Genomic DNA, 25,395 nt, shown 5'->3' with positions numbered 1-25,395 from the left:
ACATCTAGCAGGTACAGGAATAAGATTTTAAAATGGAGTAAAGAGGGAGGCCGAAGCAGTTGAGGTGGTCAGGGAAATTTGACTCTTCAGGTTTTGGATGAGTGGTCTTATGTGAACATCGAAGAGGTGGAGAACATGAGTCTTAGCCAGGTGCCAAAGTTGTTGGCAAACGTGCATGAGAGAGTGATCGATCTGGATGTGTGTTTGTGACAAGTGACAAGAAGCAATAGAAGATGAATTTTTATCTGAGCAAAAGGCCGTGTTTTAGAAAAAGGACAGTAGAGAGCTAAAAAGGAGCCTTAGAAAGTAGGTTTATAAGCTATAGAGGAGTATGTTTTCATATTTAAATCAGACTGCGGGAAAAACTTTGTGACCAGCAGGAGGCTGTAGGGGAGTTTGTTTTCACTGAAGCAATATTCCACAGGGCACAGTGGAAAGGGTAGGGAGGGAATTCGGGGAACGGAGGAGGCCCCAAGCTGTGTGAGGTTGAGAGGAGAGGATAGATGGCTGGCGGGCAGGGTATGAGGGAGGGTGCTTGTGTGAAAAGGAGAAAATTGCTTTGCTTCATAAACAGTCTAATAGACTGAATTAGTTGATTCTGCTTCGGAGATCTAATTATCAGTCCACTGTCTCGGCTTCATTTCTCGGATATGCAAAAATGTGGTTTAATTCCCTTTAAAAATTATATATTTATATTTTAAATATATAAGCAATGTGTGATCATTGTTTTCTTAGGATAAGGTTAATGAGGTAAGTAAAAAAGAAAAGGTAAACTTCAACATTTCTTGAAATCCCATTACCCAGGGACATCGTTTTGGTATATATTCCTCCAGACTTTTTCTCATCTAAACATATGTGTGTGTATTTAATTTTGGAAAATGCACCAAGTAAACTGTAGTTGTGTGCTTTTTTGTTTTTTCACATAACAGTACCTAATAAATATCCTTTGTCAGAGTAGGTATATTGCTGCCATCATTTTTAGTTGTTAAAGTTATCCATTATAGAACTGCATGCACCATATTTATTTAATAATCTCTTGTTGGGCTTTTGAATACTTTCCAGTTTTTTTTTTATTGTAAGTAAGGCTAGAAAGAAAATCTTGTGTGTGTACAATTTGGCGTATTTATCTCATTATTTCCTTTGGGTAAGTTTCTAAGAGTGTTCAAGGTCAACTGTGGTACTTTTTGGTTTGGTTTCTTTCTTGTTGTTTTTTCTCATAATTTAGCGTTTGGCTGAGAAATTCTTTTTGTGTTGAAAATCTGGGAACATATTGAAATATATTTGGTGAACGGTGTAAAATCAGTGGGATAGGCATATATTGTTTGTAAGTTAACAATTTACCATTGTTTGATAGATACGTGATCATTTAGATATATCTTTCCCCAGGTAGGGAAGCCAAAACATTATCCTGCAAACCTTTAGGTTGTCTTCTCCCAAAGGGCTTGTACATGTATGATTTAGGCAGTGGAATTGAGATGATTATGAAAAATTGTTTAAGCTCTTAAGTTAATAATGTCTTCAGAATGCATGGAAATGATTAACACAGTTTTCTTTGATTACCTTTCTTCCAGGTGATTCATGGCAGGGGACGTGGAAGGATTCTGTTCCTCCATCCATGACACCAGTGTCTCTGCTGGGTTCAGAGCACTGTATGAGGAGGGATTGCTTCTTGATGTCACTCTGGTTATTGAAGATCATCAGTTCCAGGCCCATAAAGCACTCTTGGCCACCCAGAGTGATTACTTCAGAATTATGTTTACTGCAGACATGAGGGAGCGAGATCAGGACAAAATTCATTTAAAAGGTTTAACTGCTACTGGTTTCAGCCACGTGCTTCAATTTATGTACTATGGAACTATAGAACTGAGTATGAATACTGTTCATGAGATCCTTCAGGCTGCCATGTATGTTCAACTTATAGAAGTGGTGAAGTTCTGCTGCTCTTTTCTGTTAGCCAAAATCTGCTTAGAAAATTGTGCAGAAATTATGAGACTCTTAGATGATTTTGGTGTTAACATCGAGGGAGTCAGGGAGAAGTTGGACGCCTTTCTGCTAGACAACTTTGTGCCACTCATGTCCAGGCCTGACTTCCTGTCTTATCTTAGCTTTGAGAAGCTCATGTCTTATTTGGATAATGATCATCTGAGCAGGTTCCCAGAGATAGAGCTGTACGAGGCTGTGCAGTCTTGGCTGCGGCATGATAGAAGACGCTGGAGACATACCGATACCATCATACAGAACATCAGGTTTTGTTTGATGACCCCATCCAGTGTTTTTGAGAAGGTTAGTGCATTTGAAAGCAATAGATAGGACTCATATAGGTGACATTCCCAGGCTTGGTCAGGAGCTAAAAAGAGAATGAATAGTTTATAAGAATAGTTTATGTGTAAGAAGTCTGATTTGTTGTAGCTTGTGCATTTAGGTTTTTAAAAACACATTTTGTGGGTGAAAGATGAACCAGGTAGGTAGTAGAGTAGTTTGTTTTAAGTTGAAGCATAATTACGTAATGCAAAACATTTCAGGTTTGCTTTAGCTCTTTCTTTTCACAAAGTAATTACATCTGAACTGCATCAGGCTAGCTCTGTTTTTAAAAATTAATTTAAGTGATACATGCTGAAATTAGAGTTGAGAGGAGTTTTGTAGTTCTGAATGACGTGCATTAAAGCACTTTGGTGTTCCTCTAAAACGTAGTGAGTAAACATAAAATAGCTCTTGAAAACCAATAGGCCCTAGTGGTGATTCTTCCCTACCCATACCTAGTTGATTTTCTTCCCTGCTCTTCAGTAGTTCTGTTTTTCCCATTTCACTGTGAATACTAACTAAATTTAACCATGAAAACATGTTTATGTCTAAAACCATTGTTTTGGCATTTCTAACTAAATAGGCCATCAGTCATCTATCTACATTGATCAAACATCCCTGTGCACATTTTACCATGTAACAGTTCTCTCTTAAAAATAGTCTTTCTTCAAAACAGCCTTGCCCTTTTTGCATGTAAGCATATTTCATTTTTATGTCAGAGTCTCACTTGTGATCCTTTCTTGCGGAAAGGAGAGAAAGCGGTTTCAGTAATTGCTTAACTTAATTGGTTTCTAATCACATGGTTACCTCTGGGGGTCTGTTTACCCTCTTGCATCTTCTTTCTAGAAAGCGCACTTAAAGCTTTGGTCGACACCCTTCATGTTAAATAGTTACTCAGATTTAGTTACCAGGCCTGACGATAAAAATATAATATTTGCAAAGGAGAGTTGTTTGCACCATTTGAAAAATAAACAAATTTGCGACTTCAGATAACACTCAGCAGCCTGGCATGTTCCCCCCCCCCACCCCAAAATGTTGTGAAATGTCATTAACTTACACTTTTTTTTTATAAATTTTTTTTTAACGTTTATTTATTTTTGAGACAGAGAGAGACAGAGCATGAACAGGGGAGGGGCAGAGAGAGAGGGAGACACAGAAGCAGAAGCAGGCTCCAGGCTCTGAGCTGTCAGCACAGAGCCCGACGCGGGGCTCGAACTCACGAACTGTGAGATCATGACCTGAGCTGAAGTCGGATGCTCAACCGACTGAGCCACCCAGGTGCCCCTAACTTACACTTTTAATAGAGAATTCAATTTTATGGGATTTTATCTTTATTCTCAAAATGTACTGATCTAACAGAAATAATTGAGGCTAAGAATACATTTCTTAATCACTTTTTGTTGGATAATAACCACTCCCAACATCAACTATATAAATCATTTGTGTCTGATTTGATTTTTTTTTCCTTACTGTTGTTTTTTATTGCTCTCTTTCCCTGGGGAATCCTGTTTTGTCTTATATATTAAATGCAAATGCTTTCCCACTACTAAAAGAAACAAAAACCCTCCCGACTTCAGTCCAGATGGAAGTACTGGTGAACAAGAAAATAAAATTTTCCTCTTGTGGTGCAATATGATGGATAATTTTTAGCAGTAAGTGATTTTTAAGTGCTAGAGCAGAGCCTTTTTATATTCTAATCACCAGCTCAAGATGGTCAATAGTGATTGGCTGAAATGAAAGTTAATACCGTCAGGTAGTTTTGTAAATTATATGAAACATTACTTGTACCTTCTGATGGATTTTGTTTGCTTATGTAGTATAAGAGGTGGTTATTAACCATTGGCCAGGTATTGAGCATCTCATCAGAATAAAAATGTTAGGGCTTCCTACTTGAGTTAATTTCTTAGGAAAACTTCATAAAGCCCTGGCCACAGAGAAATCTTTCAGTTCTTTGTTATATAGTGTAAGTCTTTCACTTTTATTTTAATAATACTGGTAAGATAAATAGAAGGTAGGTGTCTCTGATTCTTACCTTTGCGATATGAGAGTTAATGTTTATCAAAGGAATCTGTGGCTTTCTATTTTATTTTAATTCCAGTAGAGTTAACATACAGTGTTATATTAGTTTCAGTAGGCCTGTATGGCTATCTACATTTTAAGAACCACTAAGTTAGGCAATTTTTTTTTTAAGTTAGGCAAATTTTTGAGAGCTTATCTCTAGAAATAAAACTTCATAAACCAAACTAAAATGGAAAATTGGGTTGGGAAATAAGAATTTGAACTATTTTATACCATACTGTTTTGAGCTCCCTTGAAAATAGGGCCCATCTATTTTTCCATAGTATGCTGCAGGTCTCACACAAAGCCATTTTAATATCCATTATATATTCATGGTGCCAGAAAGGGCACAGGAATAAAGACGTGTTACATCTGCGCTGGTCCTTTTTTAGTATGAGAATCTACATGGGGAAAAGCGTAGGCAGTTTTGATTTGTGGTTTTATCCTATTTGCCGAAATTTAGAAAAGTGGAATATTGATACGCACTTCTTATTTTTAGCTTTAAATTTTTAAACACTTATTATGAGACTTTCTAAACATAAAAAAAAAAAAGTCTGAGGGGCACCTGGGTGACTTCGTCATTTGAGCGTCTGATTCTTGATTTTGGCTCAAGTCATGATCCCAGGGTTATGGGATCCAGCCCTGAACTGAGTGTGGAGCCTGCTTAAAATCCCCCCATCCCTCCCTCTGTCTCCCTCTGTCTCTGCCTGTCTCTCTGTGTCTCTCCCTCTGCCTCTCTCCTCCACTAACTCCCTCTCTCTCTTTCTCTAAAAAATAAAAAGGGCCGAAAGAATAGTGAAATGATCACCCATAAACATCCTGTAGGTCAATGTTTTTATCATCTTGTCACATTGGCTTTAGGTATGTGAAACCATTTCAAAGAAAGTTGTAGATACTATTACACTTCATCCCTAACTACTGGAGCAAGCAGCTGATCTCCCAAGAGTAAGGAAATTCTCCTACATAATCATAATACCATTATTGAAGTTAACAATCATTCCTTAATGTCATGTAATACCCACTTCGTTTTCTGGTTTTCTCACTTCTCCCCCAAATGTCTTTTTTAGCTACTTTTTAAGGATTTAATCAAGGTTCATACAGCATATTTGGTTGTTATGTCTCTGTTTTCATCTAGAATTTCTCCTTATGATGAGGATGTTTAAACACAGAAAAAGTTGGAAGAATAGTATAACGGATACCTATATAGCTGTCATCTAGATTCAAGAACTGTTAACATTTTACCATATTTTCTCTGTCTAGATTTTTTCTTTGCTGAACCTTCAAAAATAAGTTGCAAGCATCATTAATGCCTCATCCCTAAAAACTTACATGCCTCTTGTACGAATAAGGACTTTATCCTACCCAAGTTCATTGCCATTCCATCTAGGTAAATTAACAATAAGGCCTTAATATCATCTAATAGCTAGTCCATATTCAAATCTTCCCTTTTCTCACAATGCCCTAGAATCCAGTCATTATTTATGCATTGCTTTTGGTTTTCATGTATGTCTAATCTTAACCTAAAACAGTCCCCCATTTTTTTTTTTTACATTTATTTATTTTTGAGAGAGAGAGAGACAGAGCACAAGTGGGGGAGGGGCAGAGAGAGGAGACACAGAATCCGAAGCAGGCTCCAGACTGAGCTGTCAGCACAGAGCCTGATGCGGGGCTTGAACTCAAAAACTGTGACATCATGACCCGAGCCGAAGTTGGATGCTTAACTGACTGAGCCACCCAGGCGCCCCAGTCCCCTACTTTTTAAAAAGAAAGATCACTGATTGCCTTAGTGTATCCCACATTGTGGATTTATCATCTTTTTTCTTTGTGTTAGTGTTAACTTATATTTCCTCTTTTCTTTATGTGTCCCTGTTAACACATCTCCTTTTCAGTGTTGTGATTTTTCAGTAGTGGTTGCAGGAAAATCTTGTAATGCTGAAGAAGTCTTGGAAAAACTACTTAGTAACTCTGATCAAACTTAGAATTTACCTTTCTTTTTTTTTTATATTAGGAAGTCAGGTAGCCCAGTCCTCTGACTAAAATAGTCACAAATTTTATTCACACTATTCCATTAGATTTCTTTTAGATTGATGAAATTTCCCTCCTTTAAAAAAAATTTAAATCTAAGTTAGTTAACATAGTGTAATAACGATTTCAGGAATAGAATTTAGTGATTGATCACTTACACATAACACCCAGTGCTCATTCCAACATGTGTCCTCCTTAATGCCCATCACCCATTTAGCCCATTCCCCCTACCCAACACCCTGCCAGCAAAATTGTTCTTTGTATTTAAGAGTCTCTTATGGTTTTTCTCCCTCTCTGTTTTGATCTTATTTTTGCTTCCCTTACGTTCATCTGTTTTGTACCTTAAATTCCACATGAGTGAAATCATCTATTTCTGTCTCTGACTTAATTCGCTTAGCATAATACACTCTAGTTTCATCCATATCGTTGCAAATGGCAAGATTTCATTCTTTTTGATCACTGAGTTATATTCCATTGTATATGTATACCACATCTTTATCCATTCATTCGTCGATGGACATTTGGACTCTTTCCATACTTTGGCTTTTGTCGGTAGTGCTGCTATAAAATCTCCCTTTTAAAAAAATTTAAAGCCTTTCCATTCAATTTACTGGGGTTAAAACTAGCTGAAGTGTCAAAAGATTACTCTTACTGATAAAAATTTTAGTTTATATCTATGACTCTAGAACTGCGCTGTTCGATATGGCCACTGCTTGCGGCTATTGAATACTTGAAATGTGGCAAATCTGAATGGAGATTTCAAAAATTAAGATGACATAGGATGTAAATGACCCCATTACTAATTTTTATATTGATTACAATTTGAAATGATATTTTGGGTATATTGGGCTAAATAAAATACATTATTAAATGTTTTTTACTTTTTTTTTTGTTTGTTTATTTTTGAGAGAGAGAGAGAGAGCAGGGAAGGGGCAGAGAGAGACGGAGACACAGAATCTGAAGCAGGTTCCAGGCTCTGAGCTGTCAGTACACAGCCTGATGCGGGGCCTGAACCCACAAGCTGTGAGATCCTGACCTGAACCGAAGTCAGATGCTTAACTGACTGAGCCACCCAGGTGCCCCAATGTTTTTTACTTTTTTAAATGTACAGAAAATGTAAAATTAATCATTGGCTCACATTTGCGGCTCTTTCTGTTGCACAGCGCTGCTCTAGAAGTTCAAGGAGTGAGTTGTTCATTAGAAACTCTGAATCTGCATACAATAAGCAGCTTTTCTCACATATTAAACCCTTCTCCTGGTTTCTCAGCCATTAGAAATGTTCTGTACAGTTTAGTATTAAATGAACTGACCTACCGAACTATTCTGTAGAGTGGCTGATGAAGACAGCTTGAGTATAGCATCTCTTTGTCAGGATCCTTACCCTGGCCTCACGAAAATTAAAAGCTAGTGAGCAAAGCTTGGTGAAACGAACCTGTGGAGATTTTAAGTCTTCTTTGGAAGTAACAAACAGATCTGAGCAGAGGCTTCCTAGTGCGGAAAGGGGATGTTCTGCCTCTCCCCAAGGAATAGCCCTCCTTCACTCCAGGGACCTGAATCATGCTCCGTAGCTATGCTGAAATCTTTAGGTTTGTTCTTCTACAATATCTTTCCCCTTAGTCCTCTACTGGATTTTCTCCCCAGCTGAAAACTTTTGTACTGAGTACTCTGTGGGAGCATCACCAAAGAGATCAAGACTTCCAAATTTCCTCCTGGAATTCCTTAGAAGCAGTGATTCTCCTTATTTGAACACCTTATGTGTGTCAGGTCGCGCGTACGCTAAGCGCTCTCCGCGTGGGTAGAATCTATAGGTTATCTCCATTTTATAGATAAGAAAACAGGCTCAGAAAGGTTAGGAATCTTATCCCATGATGAATGACTGAGTGAAACCTAGGTCTGCTTGCTTCCCACTGCAAGGGCTTCCTATTACAGCTGCTGGAGCAGGGAGGGAGAGGCCCCTAAGGTGCAGAAGCATGCACTTGTCTCTGTGGCCCAGCTTGGGTCATTTAGAAGTTGCTGTCTAGAGTCATGAAAATTCCAACGTGTTTGCATGAACAAAATACAGCCTGAGAAGTGTAATGGCACTGAAAAAAGTACAGGGTGTGGGAAAACCTTCAGATGTGAAAGCACAATTCTGGGGATGGCAGTGTATAAGAAAGCTGAAAATAAATATTAGAATCTTGTCCTTTTAACATAGTTGTTGAAGAGTTCTTATGATCCCTTTTATCTGTAGTGGATTCTCAATTTTAAAACTAGACTTCAGTTTCAGTTTTTACTCCTACAAATGTCTGTGGCATGTTTTTTTACTAGCTCCGAGGGTCTTTGCATCTTGGATTTAAATAGTTTACACTTTGCTTTCTTTGGTCCTTTGGTTTTTAAAAAACAATTACTGCCTTACTGAAAACATTGTATGAGGCAAATCTATATTTAGCCAAGTGCATATTATACTTGACTTTTTTGCATGGGAAAGATCTTTTCAGCAAAATTGTTAAATTATTCATTAAAATACCCATATGTTGATTCTTTAGTACAGTGATATTTTAACATTTTGAACCCAGGGTCAGTATGATAAATATGTATATGGTAAGAGCTTACCAATGATCCCCTTAGAAATTGTATCAATCATAAAATCTTCCAATTTTTCACAAGGAAAGAAAATGTATTTTAAATCCTATAAAGATTTACAAAGCAAATTTGTTTGGCTTATAATTAGGCTTTTACAGTTGATTTTTCATTGGCTGTTGACTACGGAAGCAGATTATATACATGTATTCTGCTTCATTCCAAATGTTTTTATAAACTAGCTCATGATATTCAGACTCCCTACTGTGCTTTTTTCCTGATCTATTAAATGTAATTCATCATCTTCCCCCCAAATTTGGATGTATGTAACTTTTAAAGAGCAAAGTTTATGTTTTAATGAGAAAAAAGCTCTTTTACTGAGAATATATTTCGATTTAACAAATCATATCTGCATTTTATGAAAGCTTGTTATAAGAATAAAACTTTGAGGTAATTTTGATAGTCTGCTGAAAAAAAACTTCATTACTAGTGAAAAGTAATCCTAGGATCAGAATAAAAAATGCTTCAGAAGAGCTTTCCAATACTTTTTTTAAGAAGTGTCTTTTACTTAAAGTACAGAATTTGTGGCTTTAAAAGCTACATCTTAAAATGGGGATAAGTGATCTTGTACTCACCTTGAAACGGATAGAATTCAAGGATTACAAATTAAGCGTCCAAGTATAGTATACCTTGGACGCTTAAGAATACTAGTAGCTCTCAGAATTGGTCTTCACAGAGTGTTCCAAATATTTGCGCTATTAGCATAGTTGATTTAGATAGCATTAACAGTGGACTATATGACACATGAGGAAATCAATTGTTCTTAATGTCCTGCTTGGATGGTGTGATATTTTGGTTAATTGAGGTACAGACCACTTGTAATGACGTTGTATGGATAAGGACGCATCTGTTTAAAGTGCAGGTGCTGTATACCCTTTAGAATTCCTTTACTTAGGAGCTGTGACACGTTTTGACTGATCTAGCACTTGAGCAATCCAAAATTTCTGTCTAGCAACAAGACCATTAACTGTAGTGTTAATTACGGTTTAACGGAAAACTCAAAAAAAGTTTAATTATTTCTAATGACTTCAGCTATAGCCAGACAAATCTAGAGGAGAGAACAGAAGTTTCCTTCTGACCCACACGGAAGTACATGAGAAACACAAGCAGTGCTGTATTTGACAGTACAAATATTTTTTACAAAGACAGTAACCTAGATTTCAAATGTGAAATTTGGTTACAGTTCTTAATGGGTTTGAGTTGTTTTTGAAAAAGTTTAAAACCCCCTTGAATACATTAAATAGTCCTTATACAGCTATAAACTTGAAATTGCTTAACAATCAACTCACTTGCTCCTTGGAGTGAAAGCACAGAGATGACCAGGTTTTCTGTTGGAAATTAGGTCAATAGGGTAAGCGGACTTTCACCGTTCACTTAATGTCTTTTTTACATCCATCTCTTTTCCCAGCCCCTCCTCCCCCAGCCCTGGGGACTTGGATGATTGTAATTAACACATGCACAGTTCTTTCAAAATCACCCAAGGTGTTTTTCTTCTCTCAACTCTTCTGCCTTTTATATATAGAAGTAGAGTGCTCTTGTTTTCTATCTTTGACTTGGATTCATCCCAGGTTTACAGGTTCGTGGAGGGTACAGTAATCCAGGGTGTTGACTGCTGTTAGATCCCCTGGGAGAGAGACTGTCCGTAGAGGGTGTATTAAGCAGGCCAGAACCTACTGAAAATGGTAGTTCACAAATTTAGTCTTACTTGCTGATTTTCCTTTTAAGTAAAATAAATGGGAGATGAAAACAAAAGTCTAGAATTGGAAATTAACTGTGGAGTGAAAGGGAAGGAGGAGATGGAGTGGAGACAGCTGTTTTCTTATAAAAGGAGAAAAATGTTTTAATGAACGAGGGAACAAGGAGGGAGAGAAACCAAATGAGAAGCCGAAATCAAAAAAGATCAGAGAAGTCAGAAAATGGAGGCAAGGTTAGAAGCAGGAAAGGAACAAGAGCAAATACTAAGATTGTAGGCTTTAGAGTTTTAATTCTCTAATATTTACTCAAAATGTTACATGAGTCATAGGTAAGCCTTGCTCATTCAGAAGTTAATTGTAGGATTAAACCTTTTATTTGGCTTTCCTTCTCTTTTAGCATATTTTTCAATAAAATTAAAACATTTACACAGTTGAGAATATTTCCATAAGTAGGAAAAAGTCCTCCTAAGTTGTGAATTGTAGAATACAGTTGTACTATCTAAATATTAGTATAACCAGATAATAAGATGGTCCTAAGGCTTTCTAGAAATTACATAAATTTTTACCTTTTAGGCTTGTGCACGCTTATTTAATTTCTAGTGATGTTCAATGACTACTGCACTGGAATTGGAAGCAAATTAGACTTTCTGAGCATATTTATTTTTTGAGTTACATATTTTTCATCCTAGGAAAGTTGAAGGGATAGAGGACTAACCAAATTGTGCTCAATCTCTTATTAGATTATTGTCTTGAGGAGGGTCTTCTCCCTCACCCCCATTTATGCTGGTCACTTGGCTTTTGAAGTTCTATTCGATAATTTAGATTGTTGCCTGCTTGAAGAAGAGAGGATAGGTAAATCCTTACTAAAATTTGTCTTTACTGTTTGGTGTTTGACTGCAGTTACAGTATTACTGAGAGGATTTGTACTTAGCAGGAACTGATTTTTTTTTTTCTTATAGCTTTATCCTTGGTCATTAACTCAGTTTTTCAGGACAAAGGGATTAATTAAAGGTATCTTGCACCTAGCTTTTTGTAATTTTAACATAAATAAGTATGAGCTTCAGTTCTGAGCATGAATTTATAAATAGACTTCTCATACCAAGGTGGATGCTTTTGTAATATGGCACATAAAGACTGCTCCACATTTTGCTGAATATCAAAAATAATACTAGATGTAGCTGTGGTTCCCAAAGGTATAATTCGTTTTAGTAACTGCTTTATTTCTGGATATTTCTTTTGAGCAGATTGGATCATAGAGAAGGGATGATAAAACTGATAGCTAGGACTCTGTCTTCCTTCCACATGATCCCTTATACTCATCATTCTGAAAATTAGGGTATCATTTTTGGATGTAGGAAGGGCCAGAGGTGTCTTCATGCAACTGACTCCTATCGTAAGGAGAAAATGTCTCAACTAGAGGCTTGTCCATGGTCATACAGTGACTTAGGGATGGCATCAAGCCCAAGACCTAGGATCTTTAGTTCAGGGAATATTTCAGTCCCCAGTGGCACCTCCAACCCCCACTGATGGATAAGCTAATAAAAGACGGGGTTTTTTTGTTTTTTGTGGGTTTTTTTTTTGTGTGTGTGTGTGTGGTTTTTTTTGTTTGGTTTTGGTTTAGTAGAAGTATATTGGGCATTTAAAAACATTTTGAAAGGTGAAATAGCTGTTAATATCTTAAATTGGCTAAAGGCCTAAAATAATTTTAGATTGTAGCCAGTTTTTTTTAAAGTGACCTCTACACCCAGTGTAGTGCTCAGACTTAAAACCCCAAGATCAAGGGGCGCCTGGGTGGCTCAGTCGGTTGAGCGTCCGACTTCGGCCCAGGTCATGATCTCACGTCCGTGAGTTCGAGCCCCGCGTCGGGCTCTGTGCTGACAGCTCGGAGCCTGGAGCCTATTTCAGATTCTGTGTCTCCCTCCTCTCTGACCCTCCTGCATTCATGCTCTGTCTCTCTCTGTCTCAAAAATAAATAAACGTTAAAAAAAAAAATTAAAAAACAAACAAACAAAACCCCAAGATCAAGAGTCACATGCTCTACCAGCTGAGCCAGTTAGGCACCCCAGACTAGCCAGTTATAGTAGATTTTTTTAAATTGCAGATTTTTAATCACGTGAAGTTATGTAGTAATAAGCTCTGTAGAAATGCTTGTTTTATTTATATTGCCAGTTTCACTTTAATTCTTTAAAACATTTTTTTTTAGTGTTTATTTATTTTTGAGAGAGACAGAGTGCAAGCTGGGGAGGGGTAGAGAGAGGGAGACACAGAATCTGAAGCAGGCTCCAGGCTCTGAGCTGTCAGGACAGAGCCCAACGTGGGGCTCGAACTCCCAAACCATGAGATCGTGACCTGAGCTGAAGTCGGACGTTTAACCAACTGAGCCACCCAGGTGCCCCAGTTTCACTTTAATTCTTAAAATTAAGAATGATCTATACGAATTACCTTTACAATTAAAAAATTGAATGAATGGATTATGTAACGTTTTGACAGCAACAGGAGAAACCTGGAATATTTGCCCAGTGGTAATGGCTAGCTCCTGTTTGTTCCACTTAATACACATTTCCAGGAGCCTCATTCAGAATTAATAGTACCTCACATTTTCTCCTGTACATGCATGTGTGCACACGGTTACATGAAACTAAAGATCAGAGGAAATGGCCAATTTAAATTTTCAGATCACTGTTTTTAGGAGGTATCATACTTTTATTTTTTATGCAGCGTAAGACAAAATACTTTTCATAATAAAATTTTTAAGTATCAAGAAAAGCGATAATGAATATATTCTTTCTAAGTGTTAAAACAAGACCGCTTTTTTAATCCTGTGAAAGGATAAGGAAAGTAGTTCTTCAGAACATGAAAGAAATGTCATTTTTCCCCCATATCTTTCTTTTGGAAGTAACTGATCTAGAGATAAACTGTTATGTGAGCGAATGATGGGAGAAATGCTTTCTCTATGAAAAGATGAGCCACATGTTTCTTTTTTGATAGCTTTCTTCATTAATGTATTTAAATGATTCCATTCACATAGAAGGTTTTAGCCCTACGCTTTTTGTTTTAAAGCAGAGTATATCTGTAATTACTTTGTCCAGGATTATCAGAGAGGCATTAATTCCCCATTTCTTTTTTTAAAATTTTTTTCAACGTTTTTTATTTATTTTTGGCACAGAGAGAGACAGAGCATGAACGGGGGAGGGGCAGAGAGAGAGGGAGACACAGAATCGGAAACAGGCTCCAGGCTCTGAGCCATCAGCCCAGAGCCTGACGCGGGGCTCGAACTCACGGACCGCGAGATCGTGACCTGGCTGAAGTCGGACGCTTAGCCGACTGCGCCACCCAGGCGCCCCTAATTCCCCATTTCTATAATGAAAGAAGAAACTAATTATGCTTATTGATATTATGTAGTTGTAGAGGAAAATTGTAGTTCTGGGGAAAGAGCATGGTAGATCTAGAGCTTCTAGCTGTGGCAGAGAGTAGGAGCTGAATTTCTTAGGTTAGAAGACATTTTACAGTATAACCAACTATCTCAGAGGCACAACTTCCATTGTTGGGGGCTTACGGTTAGAACAAGCTGGATAAAGATATGTGGCTATGATAAGGACTTTTAACATAGAGTTGAAGTAACTCTTTAAACTCTTTGGAACCCTGGTTTCAAAGGAACACAATAGAATGAATGGAGAAGAGGACAAAGGGACCGAAACACTGGGTAGGAAACAGACAGGAAAATGACTTTAAGAAGCACTTAAGCTGGTTCAGGTTGATGGGATTTGCAAGAGACTGGGGTTGGAAGGTGGAGGGCTGTCACAGGCCATTGTGCCTAGTCCTCATGTGACACCAGAACCCTCTCCACTCCTGACAGGCAGTCACACATGGACTACCTGAAGTGACAGGATTGCTCACTGACTCCGGAGGTAAACAGTCCTGACTTGGGGCAAATATGTACCCATACCCTTTTTACTGTAGTCCTTGTGAAAAAGCAGATACAGACCTGTATAGATCCTGAAAGGGGGCAAGTCCCCCAAAAGTTCACTGGTAACCATATGTTGTATGTGTATACATGTTTTCCTCTGAATACACTACCAGCTGTTCAAAGCAGGCCACTTTTATTTTTTGAGAATATTGTATATATTCTTCAGTTATCATTTGACACTTTGAACATCTGTGTTAGTGCATGTGGATTAACTTCATTCTCTTCATGACTGCATATGGTAAAGTCTGCATACCACAGTTTATCCAACTGATGTCATTGATATTTGAGTTGTTCCTGGTTTCTGTGCTCTTTTACTAATGTGATGGATATCCATTATCTTGGTAGGTCTAATTACAAAGCTTTTCTCTTTGTTGGCCTAAAATCTTCCTCCAAACTTCCGCTTACTGGTCCTGAAAATGGTTGCCATCTTTCTCCTGAGTCTTCTCTTGAACGTAAACATTGCTGATCACACTTTTACCATTCTTCCTATGGTTTAGATCCCTTCGCTGTCTTCAGACTGTGGTCCACTTTGTATTGTCTAAATTGTAGCGATGGAACTAAACGCTCTGAGCCGTGGTTTCATCTGATGGAGAGGGTGGGATTGTCTAATTTAATTAGGTCCATGATATGACTCTGCTCTATCACATTGTACTGAGGATAGTCAGTTACAGCTTTACATTTAGAGTTCATGGATCGTTGGAGCATTTGATAAAAGCTGTGGACTTCCCACCATCTAGCCTTACCCCCGGAATGCATTAACACAATTATTGCTACAATTGCAACTAGTTCATGGATCCCTGGTACTTCTCTTGATGATTAGACTTATTGATTACTTTGCCAAAGCCATAGGTTCTCTCATTGTCTACCGGTTCTGTTACATCCTCGGACATTAAACTGGAAGTGTCAAGTTTTGGCATTATTTGGTGGGTCTGCTGCCTCCCAGTGTGTAACACTTTCTTATTTGCAAGTGGTATTTTTTAACAATTCAGGATCAGCCTCTGGCTAACTAGTCTAGTTTGGAAGTCTGGCTTCTAGTCGTTTTCCATTCTTCATGATTCCGCACAGATTACGGAAAGCAGTTAAGCAACCTTATATGTGAAGCCTCTCAGGATCCCAGAATGTGATCTTGAGATGAAATGACTTGAACTTAGTGACAATATCTTATCTAGTTTTTCTTTTTTTTTTTTTTTCCTTAGCCATCTTGGATTTAAGTTTCTTTGTCATTGTGTTTGATCTTCAGATTGGACAGAATAAAACATTGTTAGCTGAGAATGGAAATAAAATAGAAGACTATTTGTCTTTGCTAATATTACATTAACCATCCCATCCGGGAGGGGCTTCACTTTTGCCTCCACTTCTTTTTACTTTAACCTCCAAGATGCCACTTAATTCAATACCTGGCACTTTGCTAAGTCACAGTTCATCCTGAGGCGTTAGCCTTGTTCACAGTATTCTTACAGCTCCATCTCACCCTTTGTAATACTTGTTTTATGCGCCTGTTTTGTTTTGTTTTGGCCATCTGTTGTAAGTGGTTTTTTAACATCTGAATTCCAGAAATCTCTCTGTGCAGCACATCAGATTTTTTAGATACTTTCCCCTTTTCTTCCCCTCATCAGTGTGTTTTGCAATTATGCAGTCAGCATTATGCTTTTGAGAGCCTCCAAGCCTTCTTGAGCTTCTTTACACAGTTTCCGATCTTGGAATTGGTCCTAATTTTCCTTTAAAACACTTGAAATCTGCCTGTCCAATATGTGCAGTGTTCCCCTTCCTTTTTCCATCTCCAAGTGACATGGCTGCTTTTGGGAAAGCTTCCTTCTCTTCGAATCTTACCAGTCAGGTTTTACTGGGGAGGATTAGGTCCAGGGTAAGTTTGACTCATTACTCCTCTCGTTTCTAAAAGACTGAATTTTTACACAGACCAAAAACACACCATCAGATGCATTGACTTAAGCTGACGGACACTTCCACAGATGTCCACTGGTGAGTAATAATAGCTAATAACTGCTATTATTTGTTGTACACTGCCACATGACAGGCACCGTAGTAAGTCTTTTTCACTTGGATTATCATGCTTATCTCCTACCTTAGGGTTATGAGGCATAGGTGCTATTGTTATCTCAATGATACAGATGAGGAAACGGCTGTAAAGATGTTGAGTTACTTGCCCAAGATCCCACAGCTTGTTGAATGTGAGTCGGGTATTTTCTAAATTGGATTCTTAGTTGTCTTACCAGGCTGCTTGACGTGGTGCTTAATTACGGTGCTAGACCAGATTCTGTTACTTCAAAACCTGTGTAGCTCTCAGGCCACTGGCTGTGCACAGTAGGCACTTAAATACTTAATTTGAGGTTTATGTTTCTTGTTGATTTCCAGGGTATTGCCTTTTAGTCTTGCACATATGAAAAAGATGAGAAAAATGGGCGAGGTACACTATTAGGCAATTCATAGTAGAAATGAATGGAAAATGAAAAGATACGTATTTTTACTAAGCAAATATATTTTTGATGGTTTTAGGAGACCCATTTTTTTAATGGCAAGATTCTTCTTGTTTATAAATAATGATACATTAAAAACAAAGAATGCAAAGATGTTTGTGAAATTTTAGAGACAATCACTATTAACACAGCAAACGTACACAAAATCTTCTTTAATTGGGATACCAGTTTACTATTGCTTTTTAAAAACTGAATATATTGTGAACATCATTGCATATTGATAAATACTCCGTGAAAATGGCTTTACAGGTTTCCATTGTTTCTCATAAGAGATTGAGGCTCGCTTCATTTCCTTTATTCTTCTATATGTGAAGTGAAAGTAGTAGAGAATGAGAGTTCATCTCATATTTTTATCATATTAGTACTCTCTTTATTGAAATTACTTGTTTACCATTACTCATTATTTTGCTGTGATTTCTTCCACACTTAATATTTTGCTAGGAAGAATTGGGTTGGATGCCCAGTCATTTGTGATCCATGTGATTGATTCTTTAAGAACCATTATATTATCTTTTCTTTGAGAAGGGTCATTAGGCTAATTCATTAAATATGTTAAGTGTTCTAAGAATTGAGTTTGTCATTTGAAGAGTTTTCTAAAGACTAAAGGAAGCTGTGCTGTAACCTATTGGAAATTGATCTTCGGAGCAAGACTGTCCTGGTTCAAGGTTCAGATCCCAGCTCTCCTGGTTTTAGTCATGTAAACAATTTGGGCAAGTCACTTAAGATTCTAAGCCTTAGTTTTTTCATCAGGAAAACAGGGATGATTATTAGTCTCTCGCAGGAGGAATAATTTAGCTTGAGATGTTGCACATAAGGCCCCCAGTGAAGTAATGACGTCCGTTTGTTCTCTTTTATGTAGTAAGACCAGGAATTCTCTGCTGGCCTGGTTAAATCCACCGAAGGACCCCTTCTCAGAATAATGATTTTAAATCCATAAAATTAACTGCTTGGGATCACAAAGGAAGCCAATCGTATTGAAACGCAGTTAACAAAATACTTAAAAACACATTTGCGGTGCTTTCTGTTTCAAACTTTTTGGACCAAGGTGGGCGTGAATGAGAAAACTAGGGAGGAGGAAGGAAAAAGGAGAAGAAGGAAAGAAAGCTCCTAAACATTTATGTGTAGTTCTGGCTCCCTCCCACACAGCCACGCTGGGTTCCCTGTACACTCCTAGACGTCCCCGCCTCAGCATCCTCCCACCAGTGCAGATTGATCACCAGCGAAGTGGAATGCCTCTCCAGAGTCCCTTAGTGATCCCGCTCTCACGAGCGCCTCAAGTCTAAATCCTCAGATCAGTTCAAGTCATCGCCTTTGCTCCCTGTCTCTACTTCACATCAGTCGTACTCTTCTGCCCGTCTTCTGTCTACAATAGCTGATTTTCCCCCTTGAAATTGAAGATTCTTGTCTCATTCTTGCCACTAGGATACAAGCTTTTTCTTCACGGATTCCAGCTTCCTACCTCTTCCACGAGGTAACCCGTGAGTGTTTTGGGCCAGTTTGGTGTATGTTCCATGTCCTAAGTTCTACAGAACTCCCATATTACACCCTCATTCCCAACTGTCAACTGCCTTGTTTATTTACTTACTGGCAACTCTATCTATTTTCATTTCCCCAGATACAGATTCGAAGTTCTTTGAGGAAAGAGACCCCATCTTAACATTTTTATGTCCCTATAGAACTTAGCACAGTACTTAAAAGTGCTTCATAAGATCTTGATAATCGTCACAATGAGGTAGTTCCAGCTCCAAAAAAAAAGAAAAGAAAAAAAAAAGTTGGGGCACCAGGTGGCTCAGTCGGTTGAACATCTCACTTTGGCTCAGGTCATGATCTCATGTTTGTGAGCTCAAGCCCTGCATTGGGCTCTCTGCTGTCAGCGCAGAGCCCTCTTTGGATCCTCTGTCTGTCTGTCTCTCTGCCCCTTGCCCTCTCTCTCTCAGAAATAAACAAATGTTTTTTTTTAAAAAAGGAAAAAAACTTGACCTTTCCTTGTCAACTGGGTTATGATTGTAGGAGTTGATGATATCAAACCAATTCTTTATATCAAAAACCTACTGAGAATTTTATATATATTTAAATTTTTACTAACTCACTAACTTGATTGCCCAAGTTTTTCAGTCATGGCTGTTCTTACAGTGTTCCTTGTGGTTAAGAAAACCATGGCCATGATTTCCTCTACTGTGAAACCTCTGTCCTCATAGCCACCACTTGTATCCCAGGGCCTGACATACAGTAGATGAATGATTAGTACATTTTGTTAGAGGAATGTAGCTTGTGCCTGGAAAATAAATATTTACTTTAAAAGGCTTGGGGATGTGCATAGATTATTATGAAAACAAATATGATAAAACTTAAAAAATAGTATGTGATCTTAACAGGAGAAACAGTTTTAGCAAAGTAAGCCTCAAATCGTACACTAATCATCTTAGTTGGCTTTGATATCTTGTTTGCCATTGATGTTCTTTCTTTTGGTTAAATTCTTTTACTTGTATTCTTAGGTTAAGACATCCGAATTTTATAGATACTCCCGACAGCTGCGCTATGAAGTTGACCAAGCACTGAATTACTTTCAGAATGTTCACCAGCAGCCTTTGTTGGACATGAAGTCAAGCCGCATCCGTTCTGCCAAACCCCAAACTACAGTATTCCGAGGCATGATTGGACATAGCATGGTTAACAGTAAAATTCTTCTCTTAAAGAAACCAAGAGTCTGGTGGGAACTGGAGGGCCCACAAGTTCCTCTGCGCCCGGATTGCCTTGCTATCGTCAATAACTTTGTGTTCTTGTTGGGCGGGGAAGAACTGGGCCCGGATGGCGAATTCCATGCTTCTTCCAAAGTGTTCAGGTATGACCCCAGGCAAAACTCTTGGCTCCGGATGGCAGACATGTCTGTGCCACGTTCAGAGTTTGCAGTTGGTGTCATTGGAAAGTTTATTTACGCTGTGGCAGGCAGAACCAGAGATGAGACTTTCTATTCAACTGAGAGGTATGACATCACCAATGATAAATGGGAATTTGTGGATCCTTATCCAGTTAACAAATATGGACATGAAGGGACAGTGCTCAATAACAAGTTGTTCATCACTGGTGGAATCACCTCGTCTTCCACCTCCAAACAGGTGTGTGTGTTTGACCCCAGTAAAGAAGGGACCATAGAACAGCGGACCAGGAGAACTCAAGTGGTTACCAACTGTTGGGAGAATAAGAGCAAAATGAATTACGCAAGATGCTTTCACAAGATGATTTCTTACAACGGCAAGCTTTATGTCTTCGGTGGCGTCTGTGTGATCTTGAGAGCCTCTTTTGAGTCTCAGGGATGCCCTTCCACAGAAGTGTACAACCCAGAGACTGATCAGTGGACCATTTTGGCATCCATGCCAATTGGCAGAAGTGGTCATGGTGTGACTGTGCTGGACAAACAGATAATGGTTCTCGGAGGCCTTTGCTACAATGGTCATTACAGCGATTCCATTCTCACTTTTGATCCAGAAGAAAACAAGTGGAAGGAAGACGAGTACCCGCGGATGCCCTGCAAGCTAGATGGTTTACAAGTATGCAACCTGCATTTTCCGGAATATATACTGGACGAGGTCAGACGTTGCAACTAATGACATCTTTCTCCCTTTAAATAAGCCAAACAAAAAATTTGTTTGTGACAGAGTAGTTAATTAAAAAACATAAAGAAAAACCTCACCAGTTTTACTATCAAAGCCATTGGTCTAATATCGTAAAAAATTCTTCATTCTGTGCTAGCATCCTTTTTTTTTCTTTTTAGTGGCCTCAAACTCATGCAATAAGTTAATTCGAAGCGCTAGCTCTTGAAACTACTTCCAGAAGCAGTTTAATAGAGTGATCCACTTATCTGGGAAGTTGATTTTATGCTTTAAACATTTCTTTCAGATGTCAGCGTAGGAGTCATGCCTCTTCTAAGAGAAGACCTGATAAGTGTCACTGGATGTAATTTCGGTTCCTATCTCAATCTGAAATCTTTTGGAACATTTATTTCAGTGTATTTCAGTCTGTTAGACCTTTTGGTTTTATTATTTACGTTAAAACTCTTGACCTTTTTGCATGGCTTTTTGCTGAAAATGCAAAAATATAAATTTTCTACAAAGTTAACTTTTTTATATTCAAAACACTATTTCTAAGCTGCCTTCTCTTCTCTGCATTGTGTTAGCGAAAGCATACCCATACTTGCGTACATCTTAGGAACATACAAGGCACATCTCCTTTTATGCGTGGTTAGGACTCTATATTTTTAAGCTAGTGCACTTGCACACACGGTTTGCCATACTTGTTGAATTTTAGATGTAACGTCTTTTCATGTACTAACATTTTTAGAAAGTTAAAATAACTGGAGTCCTCATTTGGTATCAAAGTAGCCTATCTTCAGTCCATACTGATTCAGTAATATTTGAGCTCCTTGTATTCCTGAAACATGTATGGATTTCTGAAAACTAACATTTTGTATTTTATTTTCAAAAGTAAACGTTTAGTGTTCCTTATCAATGTATGTCTTCTTTTTGAAAATGTTTTTCTTTGCAGTCTGTTTAACGTTACCCTGTTTTTAGTGAGAATCGGAGTGGTATATGCAGTCCTGGCCCTGCAGCGTGCAAGCACTTTTAAAGAGAATTTAGGTAATACCAGACTCCTAAATAAAGGCCCCCTAAAAGTAAGTGCAACTCCCGTTCTTTACATTCAAGAAGGCTGCTGCATCTGTTGTTGAATGGAAAGTAGCATCTCGTGGAAAATTTGAGTTCATTTTTGACTTAGAGGTAAGAAATAGAATTACAGTCTTACTGGTTATATCTACTTGTTTATTTAGTACAAAATATTTAGTGGCACTGGGGATGTAAGCCCTCAGCCTTTGTTTTATTTACTGAAAGCTACTAGCATGAAGGATAGTAACCTCAAAATTCAGAATGCATCAAAGTTAACTGTTTAAAAGCATTTATAAAAGTGTTGTAGGATTAGCTGTGCACCTTTCAAGTCTTTCAACTCGAAGGAAAAACATGTAGTTGACAAAATTAAGCAAGAATAACCAGGGAGTGGATCGTTCAAATTGATGCCATTTTCTCTTGAGTAAAGTCTATATCTGATACAGACTAGATCTACACTGGCAAAACTTGCCAGAGCTTAGGATATTGGTGCAATATTGCAATGCCTTCTTCTATGGCTGTTGTATAAATTTTCTAGTTTCACTTTTTTGGTTTTGTTTTTTGTTTTTTATTTTTTGTTTTCATTTTTGTTTTTTTTGTTTTTTTTGTTTTTTTTGTTTTTTTTTTTTTTTTTGCTGCTGCCACCACTGAACACAAAATGGAAGAGTGAAGTCATGATCTTGTTTCCCATGGTAATATGGGTAAAAGTCTTTTTCTACCTTTTAAAAATCATTTTTTAATCATTTTATTTTTGAAAACTAGGAATTAGATTAGCCATTTAATTCTTTTTCTAATATATTAGTTGGTTTAGTGCTTTGTGTGCTTTCTTGCTTTAAAGAAAATAATGATAATGTCTTCATTATTTTCCTCATTGTTGTCTTTTGCTGGAAAAGACCGAGACAGGGTACCCCTATCAGGCTTTTACACTTTTACACACCAGTGGTGGTTCTTGTTAATTGCTTAGATACGACTTCATAGTCCTAGTTAGTGTAAGATCTGGGCAAACTGTTGACTATTCTTGGTCTTCCACTCTCAAGACACAAGACCAAGATCACAGTTCGTGTTTTGGAAAATTTGTGAAATCTTAACTTGAACTAACTGTGGGTTCAGCTTCACACGTGAGTCATGTCTGACCTGATGTTAGCTGTAGTCAGTTTTGAGCTTTAAGAACAGTTGGTATTGCTTGGGTTCTGAATGTATGAGAAAATTCATCCGTTTATATGTAGTGCTAATATAGGTTATTTTAAATCCACGATTAACCTACATTCCCTTTTAAAATTACGGTTTCATTGCTGAAAGAGATTTATTTTTGTTATACTAAACTATGGAAAATTTTTCCATAGAATTTTTTTCACGTTTATTTTTTGTGTGCTTCATTTGGAACCATTTTTTGTTTAGATACATTGTATGTGCTCAAGGTAGTGGTTTTTAAAAATTCAGTAAGAGATTGGAAACTACAGTGTAACTGTTGTGATCTTTGTGTGTTAATTTTCACCTTACATTTTAAACACCAGACTTGACAAAGATAGCTGATCTTCAGTAATTGCATCTTAATTAGAAATGTTTGTTCTGTTCCCTATCTTTGACCTTGAATTTCAGTTTTGACTTTAATCTGCTTAAAGAAAATCCTTGCACTACAGCCATTTCACAAAATTCAAGATTCTCACATTGAAGGTTTTGTATTGGAAGAAGTACTACTGGTTTTTATAAAAGCAAAGCGTAATTAATAGAATTACTAGCTTTTCTTGAGACAACATTCTCTGTGTCCTCATTGCTCTGCTCTGTGTGTGCGTGTTACTCTAATTTGTGAAATATTGACTGAGCCCTTCACTTATCTTTTCTAAAGCAGCACCTTTGGACACCTCATTCTGGGAAGCCTGCTCGAGTCATAGTAAAGGACACACACATTTGTGTGGGGAGAAGTGGTAAAAATGGAGAGTTTTGTCTTAATTACATGAAACTAAGCTTTAAAATATTTTATAACAAATTATTTGAGCTGCATAACCTAAACATGTCAAACGTTCAGTGGGACTATTTTTATATATGTATATGTGGTTGTAGGTCATAACATTTCAGTTTATAATATAAATTGATATTTCAGTTTATAAGCTATCTCTCAGAAAAGACTAGCTCTTTTGAGAATACATAATTTAAAGTTTTAGACTGAAGTAAAACACAACATAGATAATAGTGTAAATTAGCTGTAACTGAGGGCTATATGGCAGTAAAACTGCCAGTGCCATTTTTCTTGTTTGCCTATTATACGTTTTTGATTTTTTTTTTGTACTCAACATTTTTAGGGATCATACGTTTATTCAATCAGATTAGAGTTGGTTTGGGAATAAATATCTTCTAAAAGAGATTTATCTTCAAAACGAAAGTCCTGAGAAATTAGTTTATCGAGAGTTTATAAAGTCAAATATTCAATAGACACAGACCAGAATAGGTAAGCTCATGCAAGTCCTACCCTTGCAGTACATACACCCGTGTGACTTCACTGGTACACGGGCGACGCTGAGAGAATGCCCTCAGCGTGGTTTGTTCCCCCTTCATAATCTGGGATTTTCTTTTTTTACATCTTTGGGAACAGCTACATTAAAAACCTTATTAATCAGTACATCAGTAAGGGTTAGGTGTTTGCTTTCTGAAGGAATGTTCCAGTGAGATAGTCAGAGAGGTTATTTTCTACCTAACTTGTATATGCCCTGTACCTCTTGGGCATACTTTGTCTATAGAAAAATATTTTGACCTTTAGGTACATTTTGGGCCAGTAGTCAAATAATCCTAAGGCCGATTTAAAAATCTTAGAATAATTTAAGGTTTGCCTTTTATACCTGTTTTGAAAGCCTTTACATTTTTGTCAGGTAATTTTTCCCAAGCCGTGAATATAATCTATTCAAACATGTTTATGCTATCCATTCTGTTTTTAAATTGAAAAAAAATGTTAAAAGTGTTTATGAAGAAAAGTTTAAATAAAATATTTTTAATCTTTAAAATCTATTTATCTCTTATTATTTGCTATCTTTATGCAACCCATCACTTTCCAAGTCACTCATGACCTGATTAACAGCATACATTTTGTTTCCCTTCGGCATGCCAAGGAAGTACCATAAAAACGTGATTTCTCCCACTGCTTTCAGTCACAGATTCAAATGAGTGCATTGGAGTGAAATTACTTACACTTACATGCAATGGAAATTTTATAACGAAGCCAAGTAATTAAAGTTCCACTAACACAGAGTTTTGCAGAATGGAAATACGGAATTGAGAAAGAGCATTTACAAGCCATAAGCCTTAGTGTGGTGATTTTTAGGTTTCCTTTAGCATTTATTTCTGAACTTAGTGGCGAGGCAGAAATGAAGCTGCTGCGTCACAAGCGCTTGGATATCCATAGGCTCCTCCTCTGTGCCTTCTTTAAAATGGACGCCTGAGAAAGGATTCCCTGGGCCCTGGCCTCAAGCCACCTTCCCAGCCTCTTTTTGTTGCTTCGCCCACTTCATTCTGTTGTGATCTTTGTTAGTTTCCAGCTTCTTATTACCTGCCTCCTTTCCCCTTCCCTGCTTGCAAAATCCACTTTCCAC

The 25,395-nt window shown here is 37.6% G+C and overlaps 1 protein-coding gene across 3 annotated transcripts in view; it reads left to right on the top strand.

The window, feature by feature from the left end:
* The window catches only part of KLHL15 (kelch like family member 15), a 34,669-nt gene extending 12,256 nt beyond the window's left edge, over positions 1 to 22,413 (top strand). For all 3 annotated transcript variants that reach the window (XM_042974068.1, XM_042974067.1, XM_007087849.3), the window contains 2 exons: positions 1,572 to 2,283; positions 19,655 to 22,413. In XM_042974068.1, the coding sequence (XP_042830002.1) occupies positions 1,579 to 2,283; positions 19,655 to 20,764 (1,815 nt within the window). In that variant the 5' untranslated portion in view covers positions 1,572 to 1,578 and the 3' untranslated portion in view covers positions 20,765 to 22,413. The remainder of the gene's footprint in view (positions 1 to 1,571; positions 2,284 to 19,654) is intronic.
* The last annotated feature ends 2,982 nt before the right edge of the window (positions 22,414 to 25,395 follow it).

The sequence above is a fragment of the Panthera tigris genome, chromosome X, assembly GCF_018350195.1.
Source record: "Panthera tigris isolate Pti1 chromosome X, P.tigris_Pti1_mat1.1, whole genome shotgun sequence".
Taxonomy (NCBI): Eukaryota; Metazoa; Chordata; class Mammalia; order Carnivora; family Felidae; genus Panthera; species Panthera tigris.
This window is presented reverse-complemented; position numbering and strand designations above follow the sequence as displayed.